We start from the raw sequence: 25,947 nt of genomic DNA on the forward strand, positions 1-25,947 counted from the left end.
TGGATTTGGTAGTCTATAAATGTTATTTTAGAAATTTGCAAATACTATGACCTCAATCAAATTAAACATGTAACAAGGAATCACATCATTTTCACAGATTATTAATTATACAACTGCAACTTTCTGATAATTACCAATTTAGAAACCCACAAGTAAAGATCCCAAAATGTACTATGGTATAAAAAGCAATTTTAAAAATAGTTCGTCAACATGCATTAACAAGCATATATAAATAAATAAGAATTTACTTGTAAAGATGTAATTGATCCTGTGTGACCTTGCAAAACAGCAATTGGGGCACATGTTCTAAGACACCAAACTCTGATAATTTTATCACAACTACCAGCTGCAATCATTGTGTTCTCAAAGTTCACAGCCATATCAGAGATCTCTGCTGAATGGCCTCTTAGGGTAGCTAATAACCGACCATTATGTGTGCACCAAATTTTTACCAAGCAGTCATCTGATCCCTGAATAAAAACAAAAGTTAATTAGCATCTCATCATCATTTAAATTTACATGTGTTACAGGAGTATATATAGATTCTCAAATGCAGTTTAATATAACAATTTGTAATATTCTACATCTAAAACTGTTCTGAAATGAGTTAACACATCTGAGTAATAGATAAAATGAACACCTACTGATTTGGCCCACACATTATGCTAAGCCAGTGAGGGTGAACCTATGGCACACATGCCACAGGTGGCACACGGAGCAATTTGTCAGGGCACTGCTCCGAAGGCTTCAGGGAAGCCTCCTAAAGGTCTCTGAAGCCTTCGGAGCGCTCAAAACGACCCTCTGAGCAAACTGGAAGTGACTTTAGGGAAGCCTCCAGAGGGCTTCTGGGGGACGGGGGAGGCTGTTTTCTCCCTCCCTAGGCTCCTATAAAGCTTCTGAAGCCTGGGGAGGGCGAAAAAATCATGCAAAAAAGGGGGGGCTGTAGTGCGCGTATGCGCACTGGGGGGGTCATGCATTGCATTATGGGTGTAGCACACCCGCCAAAAAAGGTTCGCCATCGCTGTGCTAAGCCATAAAGTGTTCTCTTCAAGTTCAAAATGTTTGTGAATACAACACTGTGGTTTTTACATTACCATTTATAATTTAGCTCTATTTAAATGGTGGCATAAATTTTGCATGATATAGCTCAAAATGTAAACTTAATTTACAGTCTGTAGTAGTCTACCCTGATTACAATTTAGGTTTAATAGACTGATATACCAAATAAATAGACAAAGAATGTAACTAATGGATCAATATATTACCATTAAGTGATATTTAACTTAGCACAAATATATTTCCTGATAAAATATTTTTAACTTTTTTACAATTATTCTCACTTCTATTGTTTCCTTAGCTCTGCCTTATTTTGATTTCTTAAGGAATGTTAATCTGAAAGCAAAAGCATTTCTTAATAGAAGAGAAGCTTGCAACGATAGAATGTTCTATTCACAGCTACTATTTTATCACCATACAAATTAATTATGTTTCATAATGAGCTATAAAATAAATGTAGCAAATTATCTTTTAAATAGGACTTGGTGAAATTAACAATCATGCTTTGAATCCTATGGCTCTCAAGCAGTTTAGGTTTGAGAATGGACATACAGAACCTGGCTTCTTGTACCAGGTACAGTATAAGCAGTAAAACCTCCCTGTAATGGATCATTTCAAGAAAAGATGTCCAATAAAACCGAATGTTTGTTAAATCTGAAATTGCACAATTGATGTAATTAATAAAATTACAAAATTTATGTTTTTGTAATTTGTATTAACAAATTACAGAAATATGCATATTAAAATAAATATATTATTATTAAACAAATTACATTCATTGGTGTAAATTGCCTCATTTGTCTGAACAGACTTCAAAAATCAATGGTGAGCCTTTTCCAAAGTTAGTTAAACAGGAACACATTTAAATCAAGATTTCATGATATTAATGAAAATGAGTGACTTTACTCTAAAAGGATTTGACAGATCTGGATTTCAGTCAAGATGATTATGGAAGCTTTCTTCCTATCCCAGTATCCACCAATACAAATTCTGATACCTGGCATATTTCCTGTTTCGCTGAAATATTGTAGTCTTTAACATATTTGTTTAAGTCACTTTACCAGAAAATTTATATTTCACCATAATCTGTGTAAAATAAAATACCAAATTCCATCTAGGCCAGATTTCAATATTTACTTTTACTTAATATGAATTGTTAAAGTTCATGTTTCTTCATTTTCTATTAAATTCAAAACATACAACTTCAACAATAAACAATAAACCTGTTTCTAATTATCTCTGCTTATCCTATGATGTCCAATTGGGTGGATATGCTCTAAGCTCCCTCAATGAAACAATGCTATCTAATGGGATCCAGGAGAAAATCAGAACCCCCATGATTTGGATGATATTGACTTTGCTGGCTTTTCAGAAGCCATTAAAAACCCAGCTTTTTCACCAATTATAGGATCCAGATATTAGGTGAACTCATTTTGCTCTATGCACATATGTATGTTTTTGATTGCTTTTAATAATAATTTTATTGTATTTGTTAGTCATCCAGAACTCCATATCTATCAGGCAAATCATATACTTCTATCAAAGAAATAAATAAACTCACAGTGAATATCCTATGTCCAGTCCTATCAAATGCTACACAATAGACTGCAGAAAGATGACCAAGAATCCGTCTATGCATCTTTATATGTTGGTACATATTTTCTGGGAATGAACAACTGTATCGTGTACATCCAGTCAATTGTTTTGCATAATTTAATTCCACTAAAATAGGAAAAAATGTTAAAGATTATGTAATTTTTAAAGGGAAAGGATAATCACTCAGATTATATAGGATTTCTGATCAATGGTTATTTATGCTGCAATAACTAATATGGAAAAAATGAAGTTCACTTATTAACAGGTTACATCTTCTATCTAGCTTGAAACTGTTTATTCTCTCCTTTTAGATAGCTATAATAACTCTAAGTTGAAAATGTGTTTGTTTTAAAGGCAAGGGATTAATTAAATACAAAATTTTGTTGGGTTGAGGTTTCAGAGCAAGTATTAACAGAGAAGTTAACAGATAAGGTGAAAGTACAAAACATGCAGCATTTTTGTACATTTTTGCAGCAATTTTTAATTTAAGATTATTCCTATCAAGTGTACTGCTAATATTTTGATTCTAATCATTGCAATTGCATTAAATAATACATTTCAGTAAGATAAACAGCATACATTTTAGCAGAAGTAAAAAAAATGTGTGAGCATAGGATATTAAGAGAAAAAAACATTCACTTACCTAGACTTGGTTTTCTGCCACAGTTAATAGGTATTTCAGGTGGTCTTCCTCTATGGAGAGCAGCAATACCTGAGCCTTTCCAATTTGTATATTTGCAATCTGCAAAAGTGTATTTTAGTTGTACAAAAAGTAACATTAGGATTCTAGCTAAATCAGAACATTAAAAATATCCTGAAAAAAGATAATGTCATATATTATCCTGTTAAGAATACTGTTCAAGTGCAATCACCAAAGAGATAAGTTCATTTCAAAAATGTCTTCAGAGCTTTGCAATAATGTACCTTTTCACATATAAAACATTCTATATGTCATATGAGGATTTTGTGAATTTAAAAATGTAACATAGAGACAAAATTTAAAATGTATTTCAAATTGAATTTTCTTTAAAAACAGCCTACTTAACACAGTATTTTCACATTTGAATCAACAACCTTTCTTGGTGACTAAAAGACTGCTAAGCTCATGGGGAAAATATTTTATGGTAATCATTGTGATTGTGCTTAATAAATTTGTCAAGACATTATAAAAGACTGCAGATACTGTATATACTCAAGTATAAGCCTAGTTTTTCAGCCCACTTTTTGGGCTGAAAAAAGCCGCCTCGGCTTATACTCGAGTCAGTGAAAAATTTGCCCGAAATGAAGAAGAAAAAGGGGCGGGGCCATGCCGCTGGGTGACACTCGTGAATGGCCCAGTGCCCCTGTGAGTTTCTCCTCCTTCTGTGTCAGTTTGCCGCGCAGCGCGCACCGCACCATCCCCCCTCCTCACGTTCTAATGTAATGCAGGGCTGTCTTACGATTCCCCTTCCTCCCCCTCCTGCCGCCCTGCAACGATGTCCCACCTCCTCCTTGTTATGGCAAGCAGCCACATAGCGATGTCCCACCTCCTCTGGTACAGTGATCCAATGATAGGAATCACTGTGCCGTGTGTCATAGGAGGCGGGACATCGCTCCCGCGGCTGCACGGGACATCATCATCACAGCGGGACATCAGCATCATGAGGTGAGTGAAGTATTTCATTGAATACACCGCTAGTTTACTGTTTTTCTTTGAAATAAATATTCAAAAACATTATTGGTATCTATTTTTATTTTTGAAATTTACCGGTAGCTGCTGCATTTCCCACCCTAGGCTTATACTCGAGTCAATAACTTTTCCAGTTTTTTGTGGTAAAATTAGGTGCCTCGGCTTATATTCGGGTCGGCCTATACTCGAGTATATACGGTATTTACAAGATTTAACTCAATTCCAAGATTGAACTCCTGTTTAGTAGCAAGATCCACTTGAGTAATTTTATGTCTTTCAATACTCTATCTTAATTTTTAAATTGTATTTCCCCTGTTACATATTAGCATTTTCCATTGCGTGAAAACAACTGTCAGTCTTTAACTGCTTCTTAGGAGAAAGTCATGCATGTGAAAATGAATTGAAAGAAAATTACATTTCTGGTATAAGAGGCTGAGGAAAAACAGGATGCTTATAATAGGAATAGCAGCAAAAATAGAAAGAAACACTTATAAAATACCATCAAAGTTTTGTTTAGCTATAAATTAACTTGGCTATTAAGAGACTGGTCAGGCCAGGGGGAGGAATCAAAAGGGAAATTAGTCTGGAATCTCTACGTGGGCACAAGAGGGCAATCTGAGAAGATTCCTCTGTATTAGGCTTGAACAATAAAACAGCTAATTGAACTCTGCATCTGTAGATGTGGTTATCCGGATCTGACATTAATCTTCTCAGACACATCAACTTTTCTCCTAGAGAGCAACAACTGGATGACAACTGATGCCCAAGTGAGAGCAGCAGCAAACGAAGAAAAAATGGATTCTGTGCTATGGCAACAGGATAGGACAGAGAATGAAGTATACAATTTGAGAGCAGTACTTCAGGTGAATAGGTGCAAAATCTGATACAGCCAGCAACTCCGGTTGCTCTGGCTCCACAGTGTGTTATTGAGTGGCGGAACTTTCAACTGACTCTCAAGGGTATTCTTCATCTTGAATCTGTTAGAGTGCCAGTACCTCCCAAAAATCACCAAAAAAGAATGGCCCAATTATGGATAATTATCAGAACTTCATGGACAACTTCAAAGATCATTTTGGAGATCCAATCAGAGTGGCAGCTACTGTACAGATCCACCAGCTTAAACAGAGTAATAGAAGGGTCAGGCTGTATGTAGCTGAATTCAAATTAAATCCACAGATCTGGAGTAGAACAAAGTAGCCCTAACTCCTCAGTATAGACGAAGGCTAAAGGCTAAAATCACCACCAAGCTGATAAGACAAGAAGTTCCCTAGAATTTAGACCAGGTTACCAGTTTTGTATGATAATTAATGCATTCCTGGGAGAAATTTGATGCCTAGAAGAAATTCAGAAAGAACTGAGCTCAAAATCTTACTATTCAGCCTTCTCGCCACTCATGCTGGCATGGACTGAGTTGGGAGAAGAGGAACCCACAGAAGTAAAGGTGGCAAGGAGAACAGCAGCTGAAGAAAGGCAGAGGTGTGGAGACCTAGCACTCTGCTTTTATTTCAGAGAACTTGGTAAGAACCTGCCCAACCAAAGGCCCTCGAAGAGAAGAAAGATCATCTAGCCAGGGTGTGAGAGAACACTGACCTGAGCACAGAGTCCAGGCTTGGAAAATGACATGTGAGTGTCAATCACCTTGATTCTATCTGAATCAAGGTATTTTGCTGAAAAATTCTATTACTTTGACTATTACTGTTACCTCATGGGCAAGAAGAAATGCAATTTTATAGATTTAGCAATAACTGTAGCTAACAATAGCAAAACATGCAGAAGAATTGCCCCTTAATGTCATGCACCACCCTCACATCCCAGCTGCATTACCAATTCCATCATGTGCAAGCAACTTCCCCTTTGCCACAGACAAAAGAAAATTCCAAGGACGAAGTGACAAAATTACCAACTAAGTACACAGACTTTGTATTTGTTTTGGGGGAAGAGGAACCATTAGTCCTTTCCCCACATAGACAGTGATTGTGCAACTGATTTGGTCCCGGGGCTAAAATCTCTGCTAAGAGACAACATCGCATGTCAGAAAAAGATTTGTCAATTTTGAAACAGTATTTGGATTCTAATCTGCAAAAATGATTTTATTAGACCTTTAAAATTGCCAGCTTTGGCGCCTACTCTTTGTCCTATAGAAATAAGACCCAAGTTCTCTACAATTAATGAGGTTTGAATCAGCACCATGCATGACTACAAAGCCCTTACTGTGATTACAATAAGAGATCTTTACTACTGATACCGGACTTAAGATTGAAAAATGTGTGCATACTAGACCTCCAAAATATACAGTAATCTTATCAAGAATCAAGAAGGGGTCTGGATTTTTGAGTGTTCAAAACAAATATGACAAATTTGATTATGTGCCGTTTGGGTTAGTAAATTGTAGAACTGTGCTTTCTAGATTTATGACACATTTTTTCTGATAAAATTGTCATTTTTATAGTAATTTATATGGCTGATCTCCTAATCTATTCAGAAGATAAGAAACTCTATGACCATCATGTGTGTGAAGTCTTAAGAAGGCTGAGGGAAAAGTAACTCTTTGCTAAATTAAAGAAGTATGTGTTTGACTTGCAACAGTTAGATTTCTTCAGTTACCACATTTTCACAGATGGAATCCAAATGGATCCCCAGAAAATGCACAAAGTGTTCTCAAGTCAGGCTCCCCATAATACAAATATGTAGAGTTTTGTAGGCTTTGTGAACTTTTACAGAAAGTTTATTCCTAGATTTCCTCATAAGGTTAAACCTCTATCTTAGTTATTAAAAAAGGGAGTGTAATTTGCTTGGATGAGCACACAGACAGTGTTTGAAGAGTTAAAACAGTTTTTTGCACAATAGCTCCTTCTTCAACATCCTGATATATCAAAGAGATTTATTGTATTCCCCTCACAGAATTTTCATAGAATAATCTGCACACATTGATTGTTATGACTCCCTTTCAAACTTTGCATAGCAGACACCTGAGGGTTTTACTGAAGACACTGAAGGCTCCATCCAGCAGCGGTAGATTTTTTGCAAGAACAATTGGCTGTCCAAACCCTACTGAAACATGCAGCTTGAACAATCTAAACAGTCTTAACAAGGCTGTGGACACCCATTAGCAGGAAGGGCTGTCAACAGGATACCAAATTTCTGATTTCTACTAGGCCTTCTAAGAAACGTAAGTCCACCCAGTTTTTCACTGTTCATTGCTAATCAAAGGCCCTCTTAGCCCTATGCACTCTCAGCACAGATTGCCTCCACCAGTGATTGTACATGCTGAGGAAGAATATGAAGTCGAAGAAATTTTGGACTCTAATCTAGAACAAAGGGACAAAGGCATCATTTGATCAATTGGAAGGACTACCTAGAATCCGAAGGTTCTGAGGAAATGCCAGATATGGACATACACATGACTTGGTGTGACAATTCCATCAGCATTTCCCAGAAAAGCCACAGCCTTCCAAACTCCCAGCTTCCTACCCTGCATTAGAACCACCCATGGAATCTGTAAATGAAGAGGTTACCAAACAGAATGGACACCTCTGGGGAGGTGGGGGGAGGAGACATAGTGGTTGATGAGACCTTCACTTCCCAAGGGAGAGGAGGGAAAGACATGCTAATCATTTAATGTTTCCAGATAGCAACTACCTGCTCTAACAGGCCTTCAGATATGAGGGTGGAGGATTCCTTTGAACTGGCTTTGCTTCCACCCACCCAAGTTTCTCTGAGAACTCAATGAAGACAACATGGAAAAAGGGGACAGTTATTTTGTGTAGGGGAGTCATATGAGAGACTGTCTGAGCCAGGAGAGAATTCAAGAAGGAACGATTGAGAACATTACATGGAACCGCCACTATACTAATATGTTTGATGCACACGTATTATTGTTGTATGCTCGTTCTGTTAGTTCTTCTGGTGAATGGCTTTTAATTTTGGATGAGATGTTCTAGCGATTATGTTAGTGTTAACTGAGATCCAACCAAGCCAGACAGAAGAAAGTATTTGCACATGATTATGCTGTTGTTTTCAATCTAACCATGGTTTAAAGTCCCACTTCACTATGCCTTAAATAGTAATAATTCACAAGAAAGCAAAATAATATACTTGATACATTTTTTCTATTGAACTAAAATGATTCAACTACTACTACTGACTTTTTTCATGGCACTATAAGGTATTGTCAAAAGCCCCAGAATGATATGAGAGCATATGCATCTGCTTTTTGATGGAAATACATAAAACAGTGAAAGTGTTAGTCAGTGAAGGAGGTCATTGGTGTACACTAGATAGCTGCTGATGTCCTTGGGCTGCATAGTCTGGACGTATTACAGATAGTCCTCAACTTACAACAGTACATTTAGTGACTGTTCAAAGTTACCACAGCACTGAAAAAGTGACATTTTTCACACTTATGACCATTGCAACAGCCGCATGGTCATGTGATTTACATTTGGATGCCTGACAACTGTCTCACATTTATGATGGTTGCAGTGTCCCAGAGTCTTACGATCCCCTTTTGCGATCTTCTAACAAGCAAACTCAATGGAGAAACCAGATTCACTTAATAACTGTGTTACTAATTTAAGAATGCAATTATTCATTTAACAAATGTGGCAAGAAGTGTCTTAAAATGGGGAAAAACTCACTTAGAAATTTCAGGCTCAATTATGATTGTAAGTTGAGGACTACCTGTACAGCCAAGGACTAAGAAGTAACAAAGCAGATTAAAAGACAGATGAAGAATAGAGAGGCTGGTGGAAAATACCACAGTATTTAGAAAGATAACCAGATATCAGCAAGGACAGGTGTTAAGAGTCCCAAGACAGGTATTAAGTGGAAAAAAGTTATTGTACTCTGTGCTCAGTCTTGTCTCTAAGCTAAAACAAGCCAAGAAGACAACCTCTAAAGGCTCAAGGTTGTTCAAGTTTGGATAAAGAACACCTGTATGAATCAGCAAGGAAGAGAGAGAAGCAGTTAAGAAACTGAAAAACTCTATATCTTTACAGTTTGTTAAGATAAGGATATATATATATATATATATATATATATATATATATATATATATATATATATATATATATATATATATATATATATATATATATATATATATATATATATATATGTAGGTCTCTAGTTGTTCGGGTTTTCTCCCGCGTAGAATTGGAGATGTCTTGGCGACGTTTCGACGAAGTCACATTCGTCATCTTCAGGCTGCTGCTGACTACTTCAGGTTTGGTGTTTCCAGGAGTAGACAGCCAATTATCAGCACAAATATAACATATATATATACATACATACATACACATACATACATATATATATAAATAAGTATATAAGTATCATTAAATAAATGTTATTTAAATAAACAAATTATTTTTCTAAAAAGCACTATAATGAATAATTATCACAACAACTTAGGGAACTCTGGCTATATGGTCTCTATCATTTTCTATGCTTCAACACTATGAAATAAAACAAAGCAATATAAAGAAATGTACTGTATCTTCAAAAGAACTGATTATGTTCAAGCAGTTTTCACTAAATGGTTAAGGACAGTCATCCTAATTTGGAAAACTAAGATGTGCACTTTTGTATATACTAAGCTCAGACATATTTCATTAGAATTTAATGATGTAATATACAAAATTTAAATATACCTTTTGCTGTTCGCAGCAGGGACTGTTTCCCAGCACCCAACAATGAATTCACTCTTGGAATGCTGGGTGGAATCTCCTTATCCAATAGAGGACCGATTCGCTTACAAATTTGTAACAAATGGTCTGGAGCCACATGTTTGTTAGATAATACCTAACATGCAAATAAAACTAAAATTAAAATTTAAGTTAATATAACTTAAGATGCTTACATAATCTAAATATTTTAGAAACAATTATTTATCCCTTCCTTATTGAAAATACTTGATAGCACATAATTTAGCCTTTTTAAAAAACACCCTCATTTTACTATTTATATTATTTCTCCCTCTCCCCAAAAGATACTTTAGTTTAGCTACAATTAAACAAAATAATAACTTCAAATTAATTAGTTAATTGCCTTCTATCAAAAATACTCATAATGTATAATAGGAACATAATACCAGAAGCCAACAGTCACTGTTTTTCACTATCCTATCTTCATAAAATCAAGACAATCATACACCCCTATAATTTGCCCTAAATCTGAACATCCCGAGGACACCTCTTCAAGAGCAGAAAACTTTTTTTGTGCTGCTATCTATTAAATCTCTTTCATCACTTCCTTTAATATCTTTCTGATCAAAACTATTTTATTTTTAAAAACATTTTCATTTAGTAATTTTTACTTCATATGACAAATATGTTTTCCTATCTGGAGTATCACTTGCTGCAATAAAGCACCTTAAAGTGTGCACCTTATTTTGCTTTTCAGATCAACATGAAAGTTAAATACATTGATTTGGTTTTGAAACAATTTAAGTATAAAATGTCTAGTATCCAGAGAATCATTTGTTATAAAACAAATCAACTACTGAATTTATTACTTCTGAAACTTTCATCTACTGTAATAGTTAGAGTAAGAGAGAGATACAAGAAGAAAATTCAGGATAGAAGCTACTACATTAATGTAGAACAATTATATATTTCTGAAGATAAATGCATGGAACCAAATGAGCAATCTCACTAATGTCAGAAACACATTTCTAATTATAAATTACTAAAACCTGGCAGTTCAATTTTATGTACTGTATTTTTCATTGGAAATCCTATAGACAAAAAAATATTTAAATTCTAATATTTTTAAAGTTTCATCATTTTAAAGAAGTCTCATAACTTCAAGAAATAAATGAAACTTATTTATCAATGGAATTTGCTTTAAAAACAGGATTTCTTAAGAGAACATACTGTGAAGAATATTTAAACTGTGCATCATTTGGAGGAAAGTAATGGAGAGATAGAAAATAAGGATAAGGATCTTAGGCTTCAATGAACTCACTAAGAATCCCTTTCTCCCTGAAAGCCCTAAAATCAGCTCCCCACGACTACTAAGCAGCATTCTTAAAACAAAAATAAAAAATCTTCTTCAGTACAAACAAAATACAGAACGATCCAGGTTATGAGTGAAAATAAATATATCTTCAAAAGCAGAGAAATTTAAGGTAACCAGAAACAACAATCTCTGTTAAACTAAAATTAGTTAAGAAAAAAATATCTCTTCATATTTTCTCATTTTGAAAGACAGGGAGGCAAAAGCAACAAGGCTGTTTTTTCACAACTCATCCTGTGTGTGAGACAGTCTCACAAACCCCGCCTCCATTGTGATGACAACATTCACAGTTTGCAGTCCCATTTATGGTTTTTGTTGTCTGGCAAAATAATTAATACATCACAGTAAATAGGATGATTAATAGAATAATGATGATCTTAGATGGGCTTGTATAGTTCATTTGTACACTAAATCTCACCAGGTCTTCATAACGTCTGTAATGCTCCTTTCCTTCCCAATCCAATCGTTTAGGAAGCAACTAAAGTTCAAAGCGGGGGGGAGGGGGAACATGAAAAAGAAGTTACAATGGATTCTTGGACTAATGTCTTGAAAAAGACATGTCCACAAATAAAAACAAGAACTATGAGCAAAACTTGAGTATCAAAAAAGAAAAGTAGAATTTTAAAACAAGTCAAGCAGACCTGATATTGTTCCAGTTCTCGCACCAACACCTGTAGGGAAAGGAAGAACCACATCTTTAAAATCAAAAGACGCCGCCAGTTGGCCGAAGCGAGAGGGGCACTCTGAATTTTTACTCGGAGTAGCCGACAAGTACGGCGCCGATTCGGAACTCACCTCGGCTGCTTTTCTACAAGGCCCAGCGCCCAAGAAGCGAGCTATGAGGAAATACAGTTCTGCGGGAGAGAGAGAGAGAGATGAATTCAGAGCTGAGCTCAGTTGGAGGGAGGGGAGGGGGTGGGAGATCCCCTTAGGTGACTGTAATTCATAATCAGGATCACGAGTAAGATGGCGGCGTCGAAGGTGAGGGGAGTTGAGAGGCTGGGCTCGTCCACCTCACATATTTTCCCGTCCCCTTTCGCGACAGCGCTCACTTTTTGTTTTACCTGATTCAATCAGCGACATAGAGAGACCGCCAGCGGCCAAGGCAGAATTGGAGGCCTTCGACAACTCGGCCATTTCCGTAGCGGCCGCTGTCGCCAGATCGAGATTAAGACTCAGCGCTCTGTCTGGCGCGGCGGCCCAGGCCTGGCTCGACATAAACCTGCTAGCGCTCCCCTCCCCCTCAGTTCTTAGGGACAGCGATCCGGCGGGCACGCGCGCGCTTTGGTGTGCGCGCCACCCTAACCGCTGCGCCTCAGATTCATGTCTCTCAGTCCCGTTGCTGCCATTATTGCCGTGAAACCTCACACGACTGTGACGTCAGCTGGCCGAGGGGAGGCGGGGAAGACTGACGGCAAAAAGGGAGCGGAGAAAAGTAGTCCATCTTCTGCAACAAATGAAAACGTTGCCTTAGAAAAATACAATCCTAGCCGGTATTGATTGGTTTTTCTTTGCTTATAGGGTATAGTGGGACGATCTACTCTGCATTAGGGGACCACCTGAAAATTGTGGCGTGTGGCCTAAACGCGGAAGGAGATGCTATTAATTGCACCACAGTGAACCACTTCCAAGAGGGAGAAAGCAAAACGAGTCATAAAATGTATTGGCGGGGAAATTTATTGTCGCTGGAGGAAGGAGAGTGATGCAAAAACGCATTTAAATGTTTTTAGATACTCATCGAAAACATTTGGAGACAATTTTGCTACGTGGCGCTTTATTTCCAGAGATGCAGAAACTGCTTTGACGGAACATTAACGGTCAACTAAAGATTGCTGTCAAAAGTGGGACGCTTATTCAAGTCTCATTTCTAATAAATTGGTTTATACCAAAATTATTTGCATCTCATATTTCAACAATATAATCCCAAGAAAACGTGCTATACATTACAGCATATAGTTATGCGAAAGTGTAAGAGCTTGTTTAGAGTTTTTTTTTCAAAATAACAAATCTATATACTGAGTACAACTTGTTACTATTACAATAATCCCTTTACTATTGATTATAAGAATCAATTAAACTTAATTTTAATTTAATTTAATTTTAAACTGTCTCATAAAGATTTTTTTTCCAGCTGAAAATAGTGCTCAAAAATGATTTGAAACTAATCAGTCTGGTTTTAGTCAAAGTCAGGGTATACTCAAATAGAATTATTTCACAAGATATAGACAGATTTTTAGTAGTTTCAATTGGAAAAATGTGACAATCCTAAATCAGTCAAGTCCAAAAAATGCCAGGGAATTTCTAGAAGCCTGGCACTCTGACAAATTAGGCATCAATAGACACATAGACATTAACAACATCTATAGACTTTGCAAAAGACCAGCCCAAAAGGGAACAAAAAGAACTCAAGCATCTCTCAACCAGCAATCTGTACCAAGATCACCATAGATTAATTACCAAGATTATCAAGATTATCCCCAAATCAAGTAAACAATACCCCAATCTAGAAACTGCCAAAGAGCCAACAGTAAACAGTCCAATCAAAGAATCTCTAAGATCACCCCTACCAATACTGACAGGACAAGCCACCAGAATATAAACTGACAGCAAACCTTTCTAGCACCGATGATGTTACCTAGTTTGGGTAATAAAACATATGCAATAAAACAAGCAAGCTCAGAGCACCCAGGACCCCTACATAATTGTTGCATTATTGCACCTATATATATTCTGTTTTCAATTCAAAAACTTAGAAATCTAAATTCTACAGAGATGATTTAACAACCACCAAAAGAAAAAGAATGCAGAGCAATAGTTGAACAGGATTTTGCTAACTGCTATAGTATGATGTCTATTTACCTAGAACTACCATAAATAAGTAAAATATACACACATCAGATCAACAGTTTTAGAGCTTATAGGAAGTTAGCACCTATCTCTCTGTGTGAAAATTAAATATTTTAGGAAATATTAAAAAGGGCAGAATACTCCCCCTTAAAAGGGAGGCAGAAACTCATTGCCCCCACTTTTGTCAATGGGCCATTAAGGCCAGAGCCAGAGAAACATGTTTTTAGACAGGAAACAGACTCACTCTTAATAGTTCCCCAACCTTAATCAAACGGCCATTAAAGCCTGAGCTGGTCTATTCTACAGAACCAAGATCTTATTGCCCTTCATTTGCACCACCTACTAAGTTTCAACCAAACTCAGCAGGTAAGGTGGTCTGGTACTCCCATTTCTTTAAGAACCTGTCAAAGTTTGCTGTGATCTACATCAAGCAGAAGTTGATGTTTTTCTAGAATTCCCTTGATTTATCTATAACCCAGCAAATGTTGGCACTTTAGATTTTTTGCCTCTTTGAAATCTAGCTTGTACCTCTGGTAGTCCTCAGTTCACATTGCTGAAGCCTAGCTTATAGGGTATTGAGCATGACCTTGCTAGCATGTGATTTGCTGAGCTGGTATATTTTGCACTTTTAGAGTTATAACTGGGCAATGTTAACTATTGCACTATAGTTATTGCGACATTATTAACAAGATTAATGACTGAAATGTTTAGGTTCCAAAGTCATGCATAATAAAGTTTGCCTCATTACAAATCTTGTCTCTTAGTCAGAAAATTCTTCAGGGTCAAATATAGATTCATCCAATAGGTCAAAAAGCTTTCTCTAGATAGAAATGGGAGAATGCAAATAATGAGACATAAAATACAGGTGAAACTCAAAAAATTAGAATATTATGTAAAAGTTCATTTATTTCAGTAATGCAACTTAAAAGGTGAAACTAATATATGAGATACTCATTACATGCAAAGCAAGATAGTTCAAGCCGTGATTTGTCATAATTGTGATGATTATGGTTTACAGCTCCTGAAAATCCCAAATCCACAATCTCAGAATATTAGAATATTGTGAAAAGGTGCAATATTCTAGGCTCAGTGTCCCACTCTAATCAGCTAATTAAGCCATAACACCTGCAAAGGGTTCCTGAGCCTTTAAATCAGGGGTAGTCAACCTTTTTATACCTACCGCCCACTTTTGTATCTCTGTTAGTAGTAAACATTTCTAAACGCCCACCAGTTCCACAGTAATGGTGATTTATAAAGTAGGGAAGTAACTTTACTTTATAAAATTTATAAAGCAAGAGTTACAGCAAACCCCTACCTCCCACCATGAAAACTGGAACGCCCAGTAGTGGGCTGTAGGGACCAGGTTGACTACCACTGCTTTAAATGGTCTCAGTCTGGTTCAGTAGGACTCACAATCATGGGGAAGACTGCTGACCTGACAGTTGTGTAGAAAACCATCATTGACACCCTCCATAAGGAGGGAAAGCCTCAAAGGGTAATTGCAAAAGTTGGATATTCCCAAAGTGTCGTATCAAACCACATTAATAGAAAGTTATGTGGAAGAGAAAAGTGTGGAAGAAAAAGGTGCACAAGCAGCAGGGATGACCACAGCCTGGAGAGGATTGTCAGGAAAAGGGCAATCAAAAGTGTTGGGGACTTTCACAAGGAGTAGACTGAGGCTGGAATCAATGCATCAAGAGCCACCACACACAGACGGATCCTGGACATGGGCTTCAAATGTCGTATTCTTGTCCAATTATTTAACTTATGCAAATCTCTATAATTCATAGCAACACCTAGTGGAGGGAGAACACCTCTAGAAAATTGAGTCCAGGATGATCCTCCCAACATCAGGGGGGATTCGGAGAAGGTGTCTCATTTATTTCGAATTCTTCCACTAGGTAATTCTTTCACAGCATATATATCTGGGACCAACAATCCCAACGTACATACGCCTTGCCAATTTCGTGGAGTCTGTCGGTAAGCCCTTCTACCACATATGAGCCACATATTAGGTATGTCATAAGTTCCTTTTTTCGAGGAGTTGGCAAACTGTACCATGATCTGCATTTGACTGCAAGCCCAGTATTTATTGACTCCATCTGGCGCTGTTGTATTAATAGCATTACAACAAGTAGCCAATCCATTCCACGGAATCAGAGTCTTAGTGTAGTTGCCAAGATATGCTGCATTCGTCCATCGGCCTGTGCTTGAAAAACAGTAATGAGCAGGTTCCTGCACATGGGTGGCTACAGCATATGTGATGCCGAGCAAACTTTGCGTTCTAGGCCACGTAGCTTGTTTCCATCCTGTTTCATTAAAGGGAATAGCGTGTAACACCATGCTACCTTTGCTATCAGGCGGAATATGTAAGCAAATCCAGCAATTAGTTAAATTAAAAAGGTGTGAAACCTTCTTCAAGTCCTGTAAATAAGGATTGGGACCCCAGGTCCCCAAGTCATGTGTACTACACCGTGGGAGCGTCAGCAGGCACCATGTAAGGCCGAACACAGCGAGCAGGTGTCCAGATAATTTCACCATGGTCTTCAACTGCGGCGTAACCACGGCCCCAAGTAATGAGGGAGGCAGGACCTTCCCAGGACGGGTCCGGCAGACATCGGTAGTACACTTCTGGACGTGGAGAGTCTGCGGGAGAAGCAGAAAAATGCCTGAGACCCGGGGTGCCGGTAACATTAAGAAAGTTGAGAGTGTAAAGAGTAAGATTTAAAACATTTTGTATTACAGGTAAGCCGGGGTTATTTTCCCCTTTATTTTTGGAGTGTGCAGCAAGAGCAGTTTTCAAAATTTGATTAGCTCGTTCCACAATCGCTTGACCAGTGGAGTTATAAGGAATACCAAATTTATGGATAATGGACCAGCGATGGCAAAACGCCACAAAGGCGGAACTAGTGTAAGCCGGGCCATTATCAGTTTTCAACTCTGTTGGGTTACCCAAAATACAGAAAGTCCGAATACAATGATTAATAACATGTTTGGTGGCCTCACCCCGTTGGGGGGTGGCCATAATAAAGCCTGAATGGGTGTCAATGGAAACATGTAAATATTTCCAAGGGGCAAATGGCAAATATTGAGTCACGTCCATTTGCCACAATTGACAACTTTGCGTACCCCGAGGGTTTGGTGGGAACTGCATGTGCTTGAAGGCTACAGGTAGGACATTGTTGAATAATGGCTGAAGCCTCCTGAGCTGAAAGAGGAAATTGTTTCATAAGAGCTTTTTTATTCTGATGAAAATAGGCATGACTATCCCATGGAGTAATCGGGGAAAGGACTAAAATGGAGGAGGCTGCAGAAGCAGCTCCATCTGCCCGGGCATTGCCCTCTTGAAGCATGCCCGGAAAAGACAAGTGGCTACGAATATGGGCGGGGAAGAAGGGACAAACAGGACATTGCAAAAGGAGTTGAAGGGTAAGAAAAAGGCTTAGGAGAGAGTCGTCCAAAGAGGGAGAAACATAGGAATTAGGCAGAGATGCAAATGTTCGAATGCAGTGGTTGATAACATGTTTTGTGGCTTCCCCCCTTTGTGGGGTAGCAAACAAGAAGCCAGAGAATGTATCTATGATTACATGTAGATACTTCCAAGGAGCAAAGGATGGATATTGAGTCACATCCATTTGCCAAATTTGGCAACATTCTGTCCCTCTGGGATTAACTCCCATAGGGAGGGAATGCGCTTGCCAGCTACAGGTAGGGCATTGTTGAACAATGGCAGAGGCCTCATTTGCAGTAATGCCAAATTGTTTCATGAGCGCTTTCTTGTTTTGATGAAAGTAGGAATGACTCTCCCATGGAGTGGGAGCTGTCAAGGTTAAAAGAGAAAAAGAGTTGGCAGCAGCCACTGCTGCAGCGTCAGCCACATCATTGCCTTCCTGGAGAGGCCCAGGGAAGGGCTGATGGCTTCGGATGTGGGAAACATGAAAAAAATGAGTGCGAGCAGAAATTAACTTTTGCAAAGATAAAAAGAGCGAGAGTAATTGTGGTTCCAATGAGGGAGAAAGATAGGCCTCATAGATTGATTTCACAATCTGAGTTACATAGAGGCTATCCAAAATCAAGTTAAAGGGTTTATTTGGAAAAGTAGAAAAAGCCAAAATAGAGGCAGCAAGCTCCGCACGCTGAGCGGAAGTCTGCGGGGGGGAGGTAATTTTTGTGCACCACCAACCATTCTGCTGCCAGGCACAAGCACCATATGTTTTGCTTCCGTCAGCAAAAATAGTCATGGCTTGAGGAAGCGGGAGAGGGGAATATGGAGTGTGCCATTGCAGGGGAACAGTTTTCAAAAGAGCCAATCTAGGGTCGGGAGGTGCATGGCAAGAAATCTCACCTGGCCAGTCAGCAAGTGCGAATTAAATTTTTTCCGAGTTAGCAAGTAAAGTCTCCCAAGTTGATAAAGAACAAGGGACAAAAATCGTGGAAGGTTCAATTCCGGCCAACAACTTTGTTCTGACACAGGCTTTTGTAATTAGAGCTGCAAAAAGGGTAGGTTTCTGAGAAATAGTGGATTCTGGGGTGTGAGACAAGTGTACCCATTCAATAATTAATAATTTTGAAGTTTTTTGCACCACGGCTCCTGTTGGGAGCCCAAGAGTGTTACATATAATGAAAGCTAAGGGGGTGTTGTCCTGAAGACGATCCACCCAAATTTGAGCAAGGGCCTCATTTACCTCTTTTAAAACTTGCTGATGTGTTTCATCTAATTTAATAGCATCTGCAGGGTTTTTGCCCATTGTTAATGCAGAAAACAACGGAGCCAATTGAGGGGTTGTGAGCCCCATATATGGGCGTGCCCAGTTAATGGAGCCCAAATATTGCTGTAACTGTACTAATGTGGGAGTATGTGGCAGGTCCAATTTTGGCAGTGCAGGAGCAGCATGAGAAGCCAAAAGCTTATGACCCAGGTACAAAAAAGGTTGTGCTGTTTGAACCTTTTCTGGAGCTATGTGCAGGCCATTTTTATGGAGAAGGTTAGTCAGAAAAGGTAATGTTGCTAAAACCGTACCTGGGAGCCCACATGCCGCTACTAAGATATCATCCATATAGTGGTAAATTAAAAAGTGAGGGTGTGCCGTCCGATACGGCTGCAAAGTTTTATCTACAAAATATTGACACATAGTGGGGCTGTTGAGCATTCCCTGAGGCAGGACTGTCCATTGAAAGCGAGAAGCAGGTTTGGAATTGTTAAATTCCGGAACAGTAAATGCAAACAGTTTGTGATCATTTTCATGGAGTGGTATAGAAAAAAAGGCATCTTTTAAATCAATAATCATGAGATCGCATTCTTGGGGAATCAAATTTGGATTGGGGAGGCCACACTGCAGCGCTCCCATGGGTTGGAGAATTTTATTAACAGCCCGCAAATCATGCAAAAAACGCCATTTACCAGATTTCTTTTTTATAACAAACACTGGGGTGTTATACGGGCTCAGGGATGGCTCAATGTGTCCTTTTTGTAATTGTTCCTGCACTAGTTCTGTTAAAGCCTTGAGCTTTTCCTGAGTTAATGGCCACTGATCGACCCAGACAAGGGTTTCAGTTTTTAAAGTTAGTCGCAAAGGATCAGAAAGCAAGGCAGAAGAAGACATGACAAACAAAATAGAAAGCAGTTACTGCAAGATTAGTTTGGCATTAAATTGATGCATAAGATCACGGCCCCACAAATTAATATGAAGGGGCAAAATGACAGGTTTGATATGGGCTACTACAGAAGAATCAGTAGAAACAACTGATAGCCAATGCTTACTGATTTTTGCCGTTTGGACGCCGTCTACACCACGGACTGCGGGAGACGCTTCAGTAGGCCAATCAGGTGGCCACTCCTCCTCACGGATGACCGAAAAGTCCGCTCCGGTATCTAAAATACCAAGAAAGGAGCGGCCCTTAATTTGAAATTTAGCTGAGGGGCGGGCATGTTTCATTGTTTTTTCTATAGCCATGGCTTCATGGTTGTCTTGGTAATCATTGGAATGGCCGTGGCCATCAGAGATCCCTCGGGAACATGCATTGGGACATTAGGAATAAAAATCAAAGCAACAGAAGAGAAATCAGAAGAGTCAGTAAGAAAGGGAGTAGCAAGAACTCCTTGAGACATGAAATCATGATGAGGAAAGACCAAGAGAGGCATCGTAGGGGGTAATGGAAGAGAGGTAGCCGGGATGACCGGAAGAAAATAAGAAGAGCCAGGCATTGGGGCATCAATTGATTCACTTGCCAAGAGATTGAAATAAAAAGGAAAATAAGAATCAGCCTTTTGTGTGGGGCTAGCTGAATGCCCCAGGATTAGTTTCCCAACTGTGAGTCAGGTTTAGGCATGGGGTTTGTGCGACATTGATTTGCCCAATGAAGTCCCCTTTTGCAACAGGACAGACAGTTTTTGGCTTCAGTGGGCGAGAGCCTGCGGCAGCGGCCCCACCCCCGGGTGCACGGCACTGAGCGAAAATGGCCAGGCTTCCCACAATTAAAACAGTTGCCTGATTTAGGATTATTTCGGGAAGCTCCCTGAATGGCCATGGCCAAGGTTTCCATGTTAAAGGTGTTAGTGCCAACCACCCGACAAGCCTTCAGGTAGTCGGCAATGGTGGCATCAGGTTTGCTCACAAGAGGGTGCAGAACCTTTTTTTAATTAAAAATTTTTAATTTTTAATTTAAAACAAATACAACATCCTTCTTTACATGCTATAGAAAGTGTATCAGTTGGTTACAAATAGACTTTTGTGCATCTCTTCCACAGTCAACAAACATAATTCATGTTAACTCGAGCATTTTAACTCAAATATTCATACATGTCACCATCATCATATATCCATTTTCATTTGACTACAATTGTTATTTAAAAAAATAATAATTTTTGTTACTTAAACAACACATGCCCACACCAGTGAGAAAGGAAAAAATCAAAACACAGAGAAGACAAAAAAAACAAAAAACAAAAAAAACCCCACAGGTATATATTATAAAAAAGTATATCAGCTGGTTACAACATGTTTTGGTGCATCTCTTCCATTAATTCATATTAATTCAAATATCTTAACTCAAATGTTTACCATATTGTTGTTATTAAATAATAATAATAATTATTATTTTTGTTACTTAAACAACACATGCCCACACCAGTAGGAAAAGAAAAAAATAAAATAAAAATAAAAAAACAAAGAAGACAAAAAGAACAAAAAACAAGGCAGGGGGGAAAAAAGAAAAACAAAAGAAAAAAAATGAAAAAAAACCAACAACACAGGTATATAATATAAAAAAAGTATATCAGCTGGTTACAACATGTTTTGGTGCATCTCTTCCATTAATTCATATTAATTCAAATATCTTAACTCAAATGTTTATCATATTGACATCATTATACCTCCACTTTTAGTTGACTACAGTTATTTAGACATCCTTCATCCTTAACTATGCCAAAGATTTAATCCATAACCACATGCTGACATTTCATTTACTTGTTTGTAAAATCCTCTATTAACATCAAATCCTCATATCCTGTTTTAGCTGAACATCCATAATATTTAATACCAAAAATTCCATCTTCCATGCAGTATAGTTTATTATCATTCTCCCTTTATGTAATTATATCGTATATCGTAACATTTTCCCCATATTAGTTAACATTTAACTGTATATATTTTATTTTATTTTTTAATAGTGATAATTATTGTGATTAATAACCTTTGTATATGGTCCAAAAATATTTCCAACTTTCCCTTCTCATATCCAATTATTATTTATCATATCAACTCCACATTATATACATTACTATCAATATCAATTATTATCCAGCTATGTCTATTACAAATAAGAGTAATTAGATTTAGCTAATTTTGAATTGTATTCTTCCATCTATCAGCCTATGTCTCTCCAATAACAAAACCTCCTTAGTCCTATTGCCATTCGTGGAACAAGTTCACCAAACGTTTTTATAAGCAAGTCCAAACAGGAATATCTTTGCACCTTTTTGCTTGGGATGCTTCTGATGTAAAAACGTTGTCCTACGCTTGTTGCACTTTTCAGCTTGTCTTTAATTTTCAAGGGTGGTATCGAAAATTCTGCAAATGATGTTTCATAAAGTATAGAATCTTTAATGCTTCTCATTCCTCCTGCGCTCTGTCTTTTGAAATAAATCTTCTGTATGGCTGCCCCCCTTTCAAGCGTTGCATCTCTTTCTCCCTCCGAAGTAAATCAGACGCCCGGCGTGTCAGCAAGTTGAGAAACTTCATTTCTGATATTCTTCATTTGTATTTCAGGAACATTCAAACATTCAACGTTCTCACTTTTTTCTTCATATTTTAATGTTAAAAACAACAAATAGTCCAGCTTTTTTTCAAATCTTACATATGTGTCAAACAACTTTTGAAATGCGGAGAAAATCATTTAAAACGAATCATTTGAAGCATGTATAGACGCCATGTTGTGACGCAGCTAGAAGCTTTAAGATATTTGCAAGTAAGAACACGCTGGGAGCTGTGCAATCTTATCTGATCTTAGACCAACACAGCCAAGTAATAAAAGTATCAAATTATTAGAAGCCAAATTATAGTAAATTGGTTTGCAGCCCACTTAAGGAGAGTCAGAGGGAATGTTGAAATAATCTTTCCTTTATCCACATAAATAGCATTCAAACCATTTAAGAAATAGGGTAACCACCGGCCATAAACCCATTAAAAAAATCCCAATTCGCCGCTAGATTCTTCTGTTCTTTGGTTTCAATTAGCTTAAATTTTAATGCGGACCGTATCTCTTTGAGTAATAAAATCAGCTTACCAGTTGAAAACACTCCCACCATTCTTAGGGGCAACCTGCAGTTTCGGTTACCTTACAGCTAATCCAGAAAGAACTGGCAAAGGAGGTTAAATTCCAAGCCCCCCCCCCCCAGAGACTTTGCGAACGTCTCTGAGGTCACTGGATCTCCTCCAACCTTTCACTGTCTCTCCGGGACAGCTTGGGTCCGAAACGACCCGTCCAATTTCCTTCGGAATAGGGGAATTTCAGGAATAGCCTGAAACTCCGTCTTCTCACTGCCAAGCCCCGCCTTCTTCTCAAGAGGGTGCAGAACCTTTTGACAATCCGAATTAGCATGTTCATAAGCCAATATCATGAGCAATTCATTTTGAGCATCAACATTTTCAATTTGACGTGTCAACGCCTTTTGCAGGTCATCAACAAAGTCAGAGTATGCCTGATTTGGGCCCTGTATAATTTTAGAAAAAGATTTTAGGGGGGCGGATGACATCTCATCCACCTTTTTCAAGGCTGCCATGGCTGCTTGAGAAATTATGGTAAAAGCAGCCGCTGGAGAGGTAACCTGCTGTTGAGCCGTGAGAAAGGCACCTGTGCCATACAAATGAGCATCGGTCACAAGAGCAGGTAAACCCCTGTGAATGGCTTTTTGAATTTGAATATTGAGACCACCAAATAGAATATTGGGAAGGGGTCATCAGCATACCACACAACAGTTTCCAGTCTTCTAAAGTCATAGTGTAAGTATTAGCTGTGGTTTCAAACAACCCTTGTGCATACGGAGAGGTGATCCCATACGAGGAGACAGCAGACTTAAGGTCCTGAGAACTTTGTAAGGGATGGGGACATAATTTGTAATATTTTGGCCCGGATTATTTGGGTCCGGAATCATTTCAATTGGAAAACAGGCAGAAGCATCCTCTAAAGGGATGTCCCCTTGTTGAAAACCTTCCCTTACAGCTGCAGCTATGACACCCTCACGAAAGGGTGTCACAGAAGAAGCCAGTGGCGTTTCTGAATGCTGAGGAGCTTCAGGGGCTGAGGGTGACAGAGGCATGCACACAAGGGAGGAGGAAGCCTTGGATTCAGAGGGTGAATTTAGTGAAGAGGTTTCCAAATATGGCGGGGGGGTCTGGTCCCCCCATCATGGCTTTTTCATGAACTTTTAAACATTCCATGACGATCCGCCAAGTGGAAAGTATTTTTGGTGGTGCCCTTGGAGGGTCATGGAAATACTTTCCTAATTTTACCCAAATGGCTGTTCGAATTGAACCCTTATCAGGATATGTGGGACAATTTTGATAAATGTACCTGAGAAGGTTAGTAAGATCTTTTTTTGAAGGGATGGGGAGAACTTTTTAAGATTAATATTGAGGACTTGGTCAATTCTCTAAGTTCAAAAAGATGTGCAACCTGGGGCTTAGAGAATTCTTCCCCCATAACTCACGATTCTGGGAGGATGCTCCGTCTGCGACGGCCGGTCCTGGTATGCAAAGGGCGTTCCTTCGCCGGTAAGCACGGGGGTGCCAAGTGAGACGGATGAGGCGACGTGCTTGATCAGCAAGATCATGTTGGGGTCACCAGTTGCGGCGTTGTTGCCACACTGGAGGGCTGCTCATGTGTCCTTGGCCAAATTGAAAGGAAAACACCAGACAGAATTCCTTGGGATGAGCTAAGCTTCAAATGAACATCGAAGGGCTCTTTTATTAGAAAAAGTTAGTTACAGCGTCATCAAAAAGGAGCGTATCAAAAGGCATATATAATCACACATGGTACAAGTAAACTAATGAAAAATCACAGCATTCTACAAATAAACCAATAGAAAGTCACACCATGGCAAAGGGTGGGCAAAGGGGGAATAGAAAGTTACAAGCTGCATGGCATTGGGAGGGGGAGAGGGGGAATAGAAAGTTACAGCACAGCATAGGGGGGAGAAAGGACAGGTGTGGGAGTAACTGGCTCACATAGTTCATGTTACATGAGGCTGCATAGTGAGTCCTGACCGTTAGGCCGGAAAGATGTTTCTGGTGCGATGTTTTTGCATCCCTGTGTATGTGTGTTTCAGGCAGCAGAAACTGCCCTGCACACAAACACCCAGAATGAATTCCAACATGTAACCATTCTACAACGTAAACTTTTTGTCATGGCATTGTATAAGCGCCCCAGTGGGTAACAGAGGAGTAGCAAAGATTGCCAATGAGAGTGGGTGGTCTGGTAGAGCTCGATTCACCCAACGGGTGGTCATTACCTCATTTATTAAACTAAACACTTGCTCCTGGGCCAGAGTAAGAATTACAATAGAAGAGGGGCCTAAAGGTCCTTTTAATGCCATAAATAATGGGGCTAATTGCGTGGTGGTAAGAGCCAAAAAGGGTCTTACAAAATTTATGGTGCCTAAAATTTGCTGCAAGGCAACCAAAGTCAAAGGCGAGAGTATTTTGATGAAGGGTACTACCGGAGATGAATACGGGGCCAAAACCTTATGGCCTAAGTAGGAAAAAGGTTCATGGGTCTGAATCTTGTCTGAGGCTACTTGAAGACCAAACGTGGCCAATAATGTAACAAGCTCCGATAGCACAAGTTGTACTGTACCCTTTGGGCCAGGAGCCGCAACCAAAATGTCATCCATATAATGGTAAACCAAAAAAGTAGGATGAGATTTACAGAAAGGTTGTAATGCAAAATCCACAAAAGCCTGACACATGGTAGGGCTATTAAGCATTCCATGCGGAAGAACTGTCCACTGATAGCGAGGAGTGGGACAGGACATATTAAGCTGGGGCAAAGAAAATGCAAAAAGTTGTTTATCCTTGCTATGGAGGGGAATGGTAAAAAAACAATCCTTAAGATCAATTACAACAAGATCATAATTACAAGGAATTAAATTTGGGTTGGGCATCCCACATTGGAGGGGGCCCATAGGTTTAATAACATTATTCACAGCTCAGAGGTCATGAATCAATCTTCACTTTCCTGATTTTTTCTTTACCACAAAAACAGGA

General features: G+C 38.7%; 1 protein-coding gene across 2 annotated transcripts in view; it reads right to left on the reverse strand.

Annotated features, from left to right (window-relative positions):
• BRWD1 (bromodomain and WD repeat domain containing 1) overlaps positions 1-12,696 on the reverse strand; it is an 83,720-nt gene extending 71,024 nt beyond the window's left edge. For both annotated transcript variants that reach the window (XM_087721671.1, XM_087721670.1), the window contains exons 1-8: positions 12,403-12,696; positions 12,134-12,192; positions 11,980-12,009; positions 11,757-11,816; positions 9,973-10,123; positions 3,296-3,394; positions 2,618-2,778; positions 249-470 (exon numbers count right to left, since the gene is read on the reverse strand). In XM_087721671.1, the coding sequence (XP_087577797.1) occupies positions 249-470; positions 2,618-2,778; positions 3,296-3,394; positions 9,973-10,123; positions 11,757-11,816; positions 11,980-12,009; positions 12,134-12,192; positions 12,403-12,556 (936 nt within the window). In that variant the 5' untranslated portion in view covers positions 12,557-12,696. The remainder of the gene's footprint in view (positions 1-248; positions 471-2,617; positions 2,779-3,295; positions 3,395-9,972; positions 10,124-11,756; positions 11,817-11,979; positions 12,010-12,133; positions 12,193-12,402) is intronic.
• Positions 12,697-25,947: the final 13,251 nt, after the last annotated feature.

Source organism: Thamnophis sirtalis, unplaced genomic scaffold, assembly GCF_051295495.1.
Source record: "Thamnophis sirtalis isolate CommonGarterSnake01/CBP01778 unplaced genomic scaffold, rThaSir2_p1.2 scaffold_8, whole genome shotgun sequence".
Taxonomy (NCBI): Eukaryota; Metazoa; Chordata; class Lepidosauria; order Squamata; family Natricidae; genus Thamnophis; species Thamnophis sirtalis.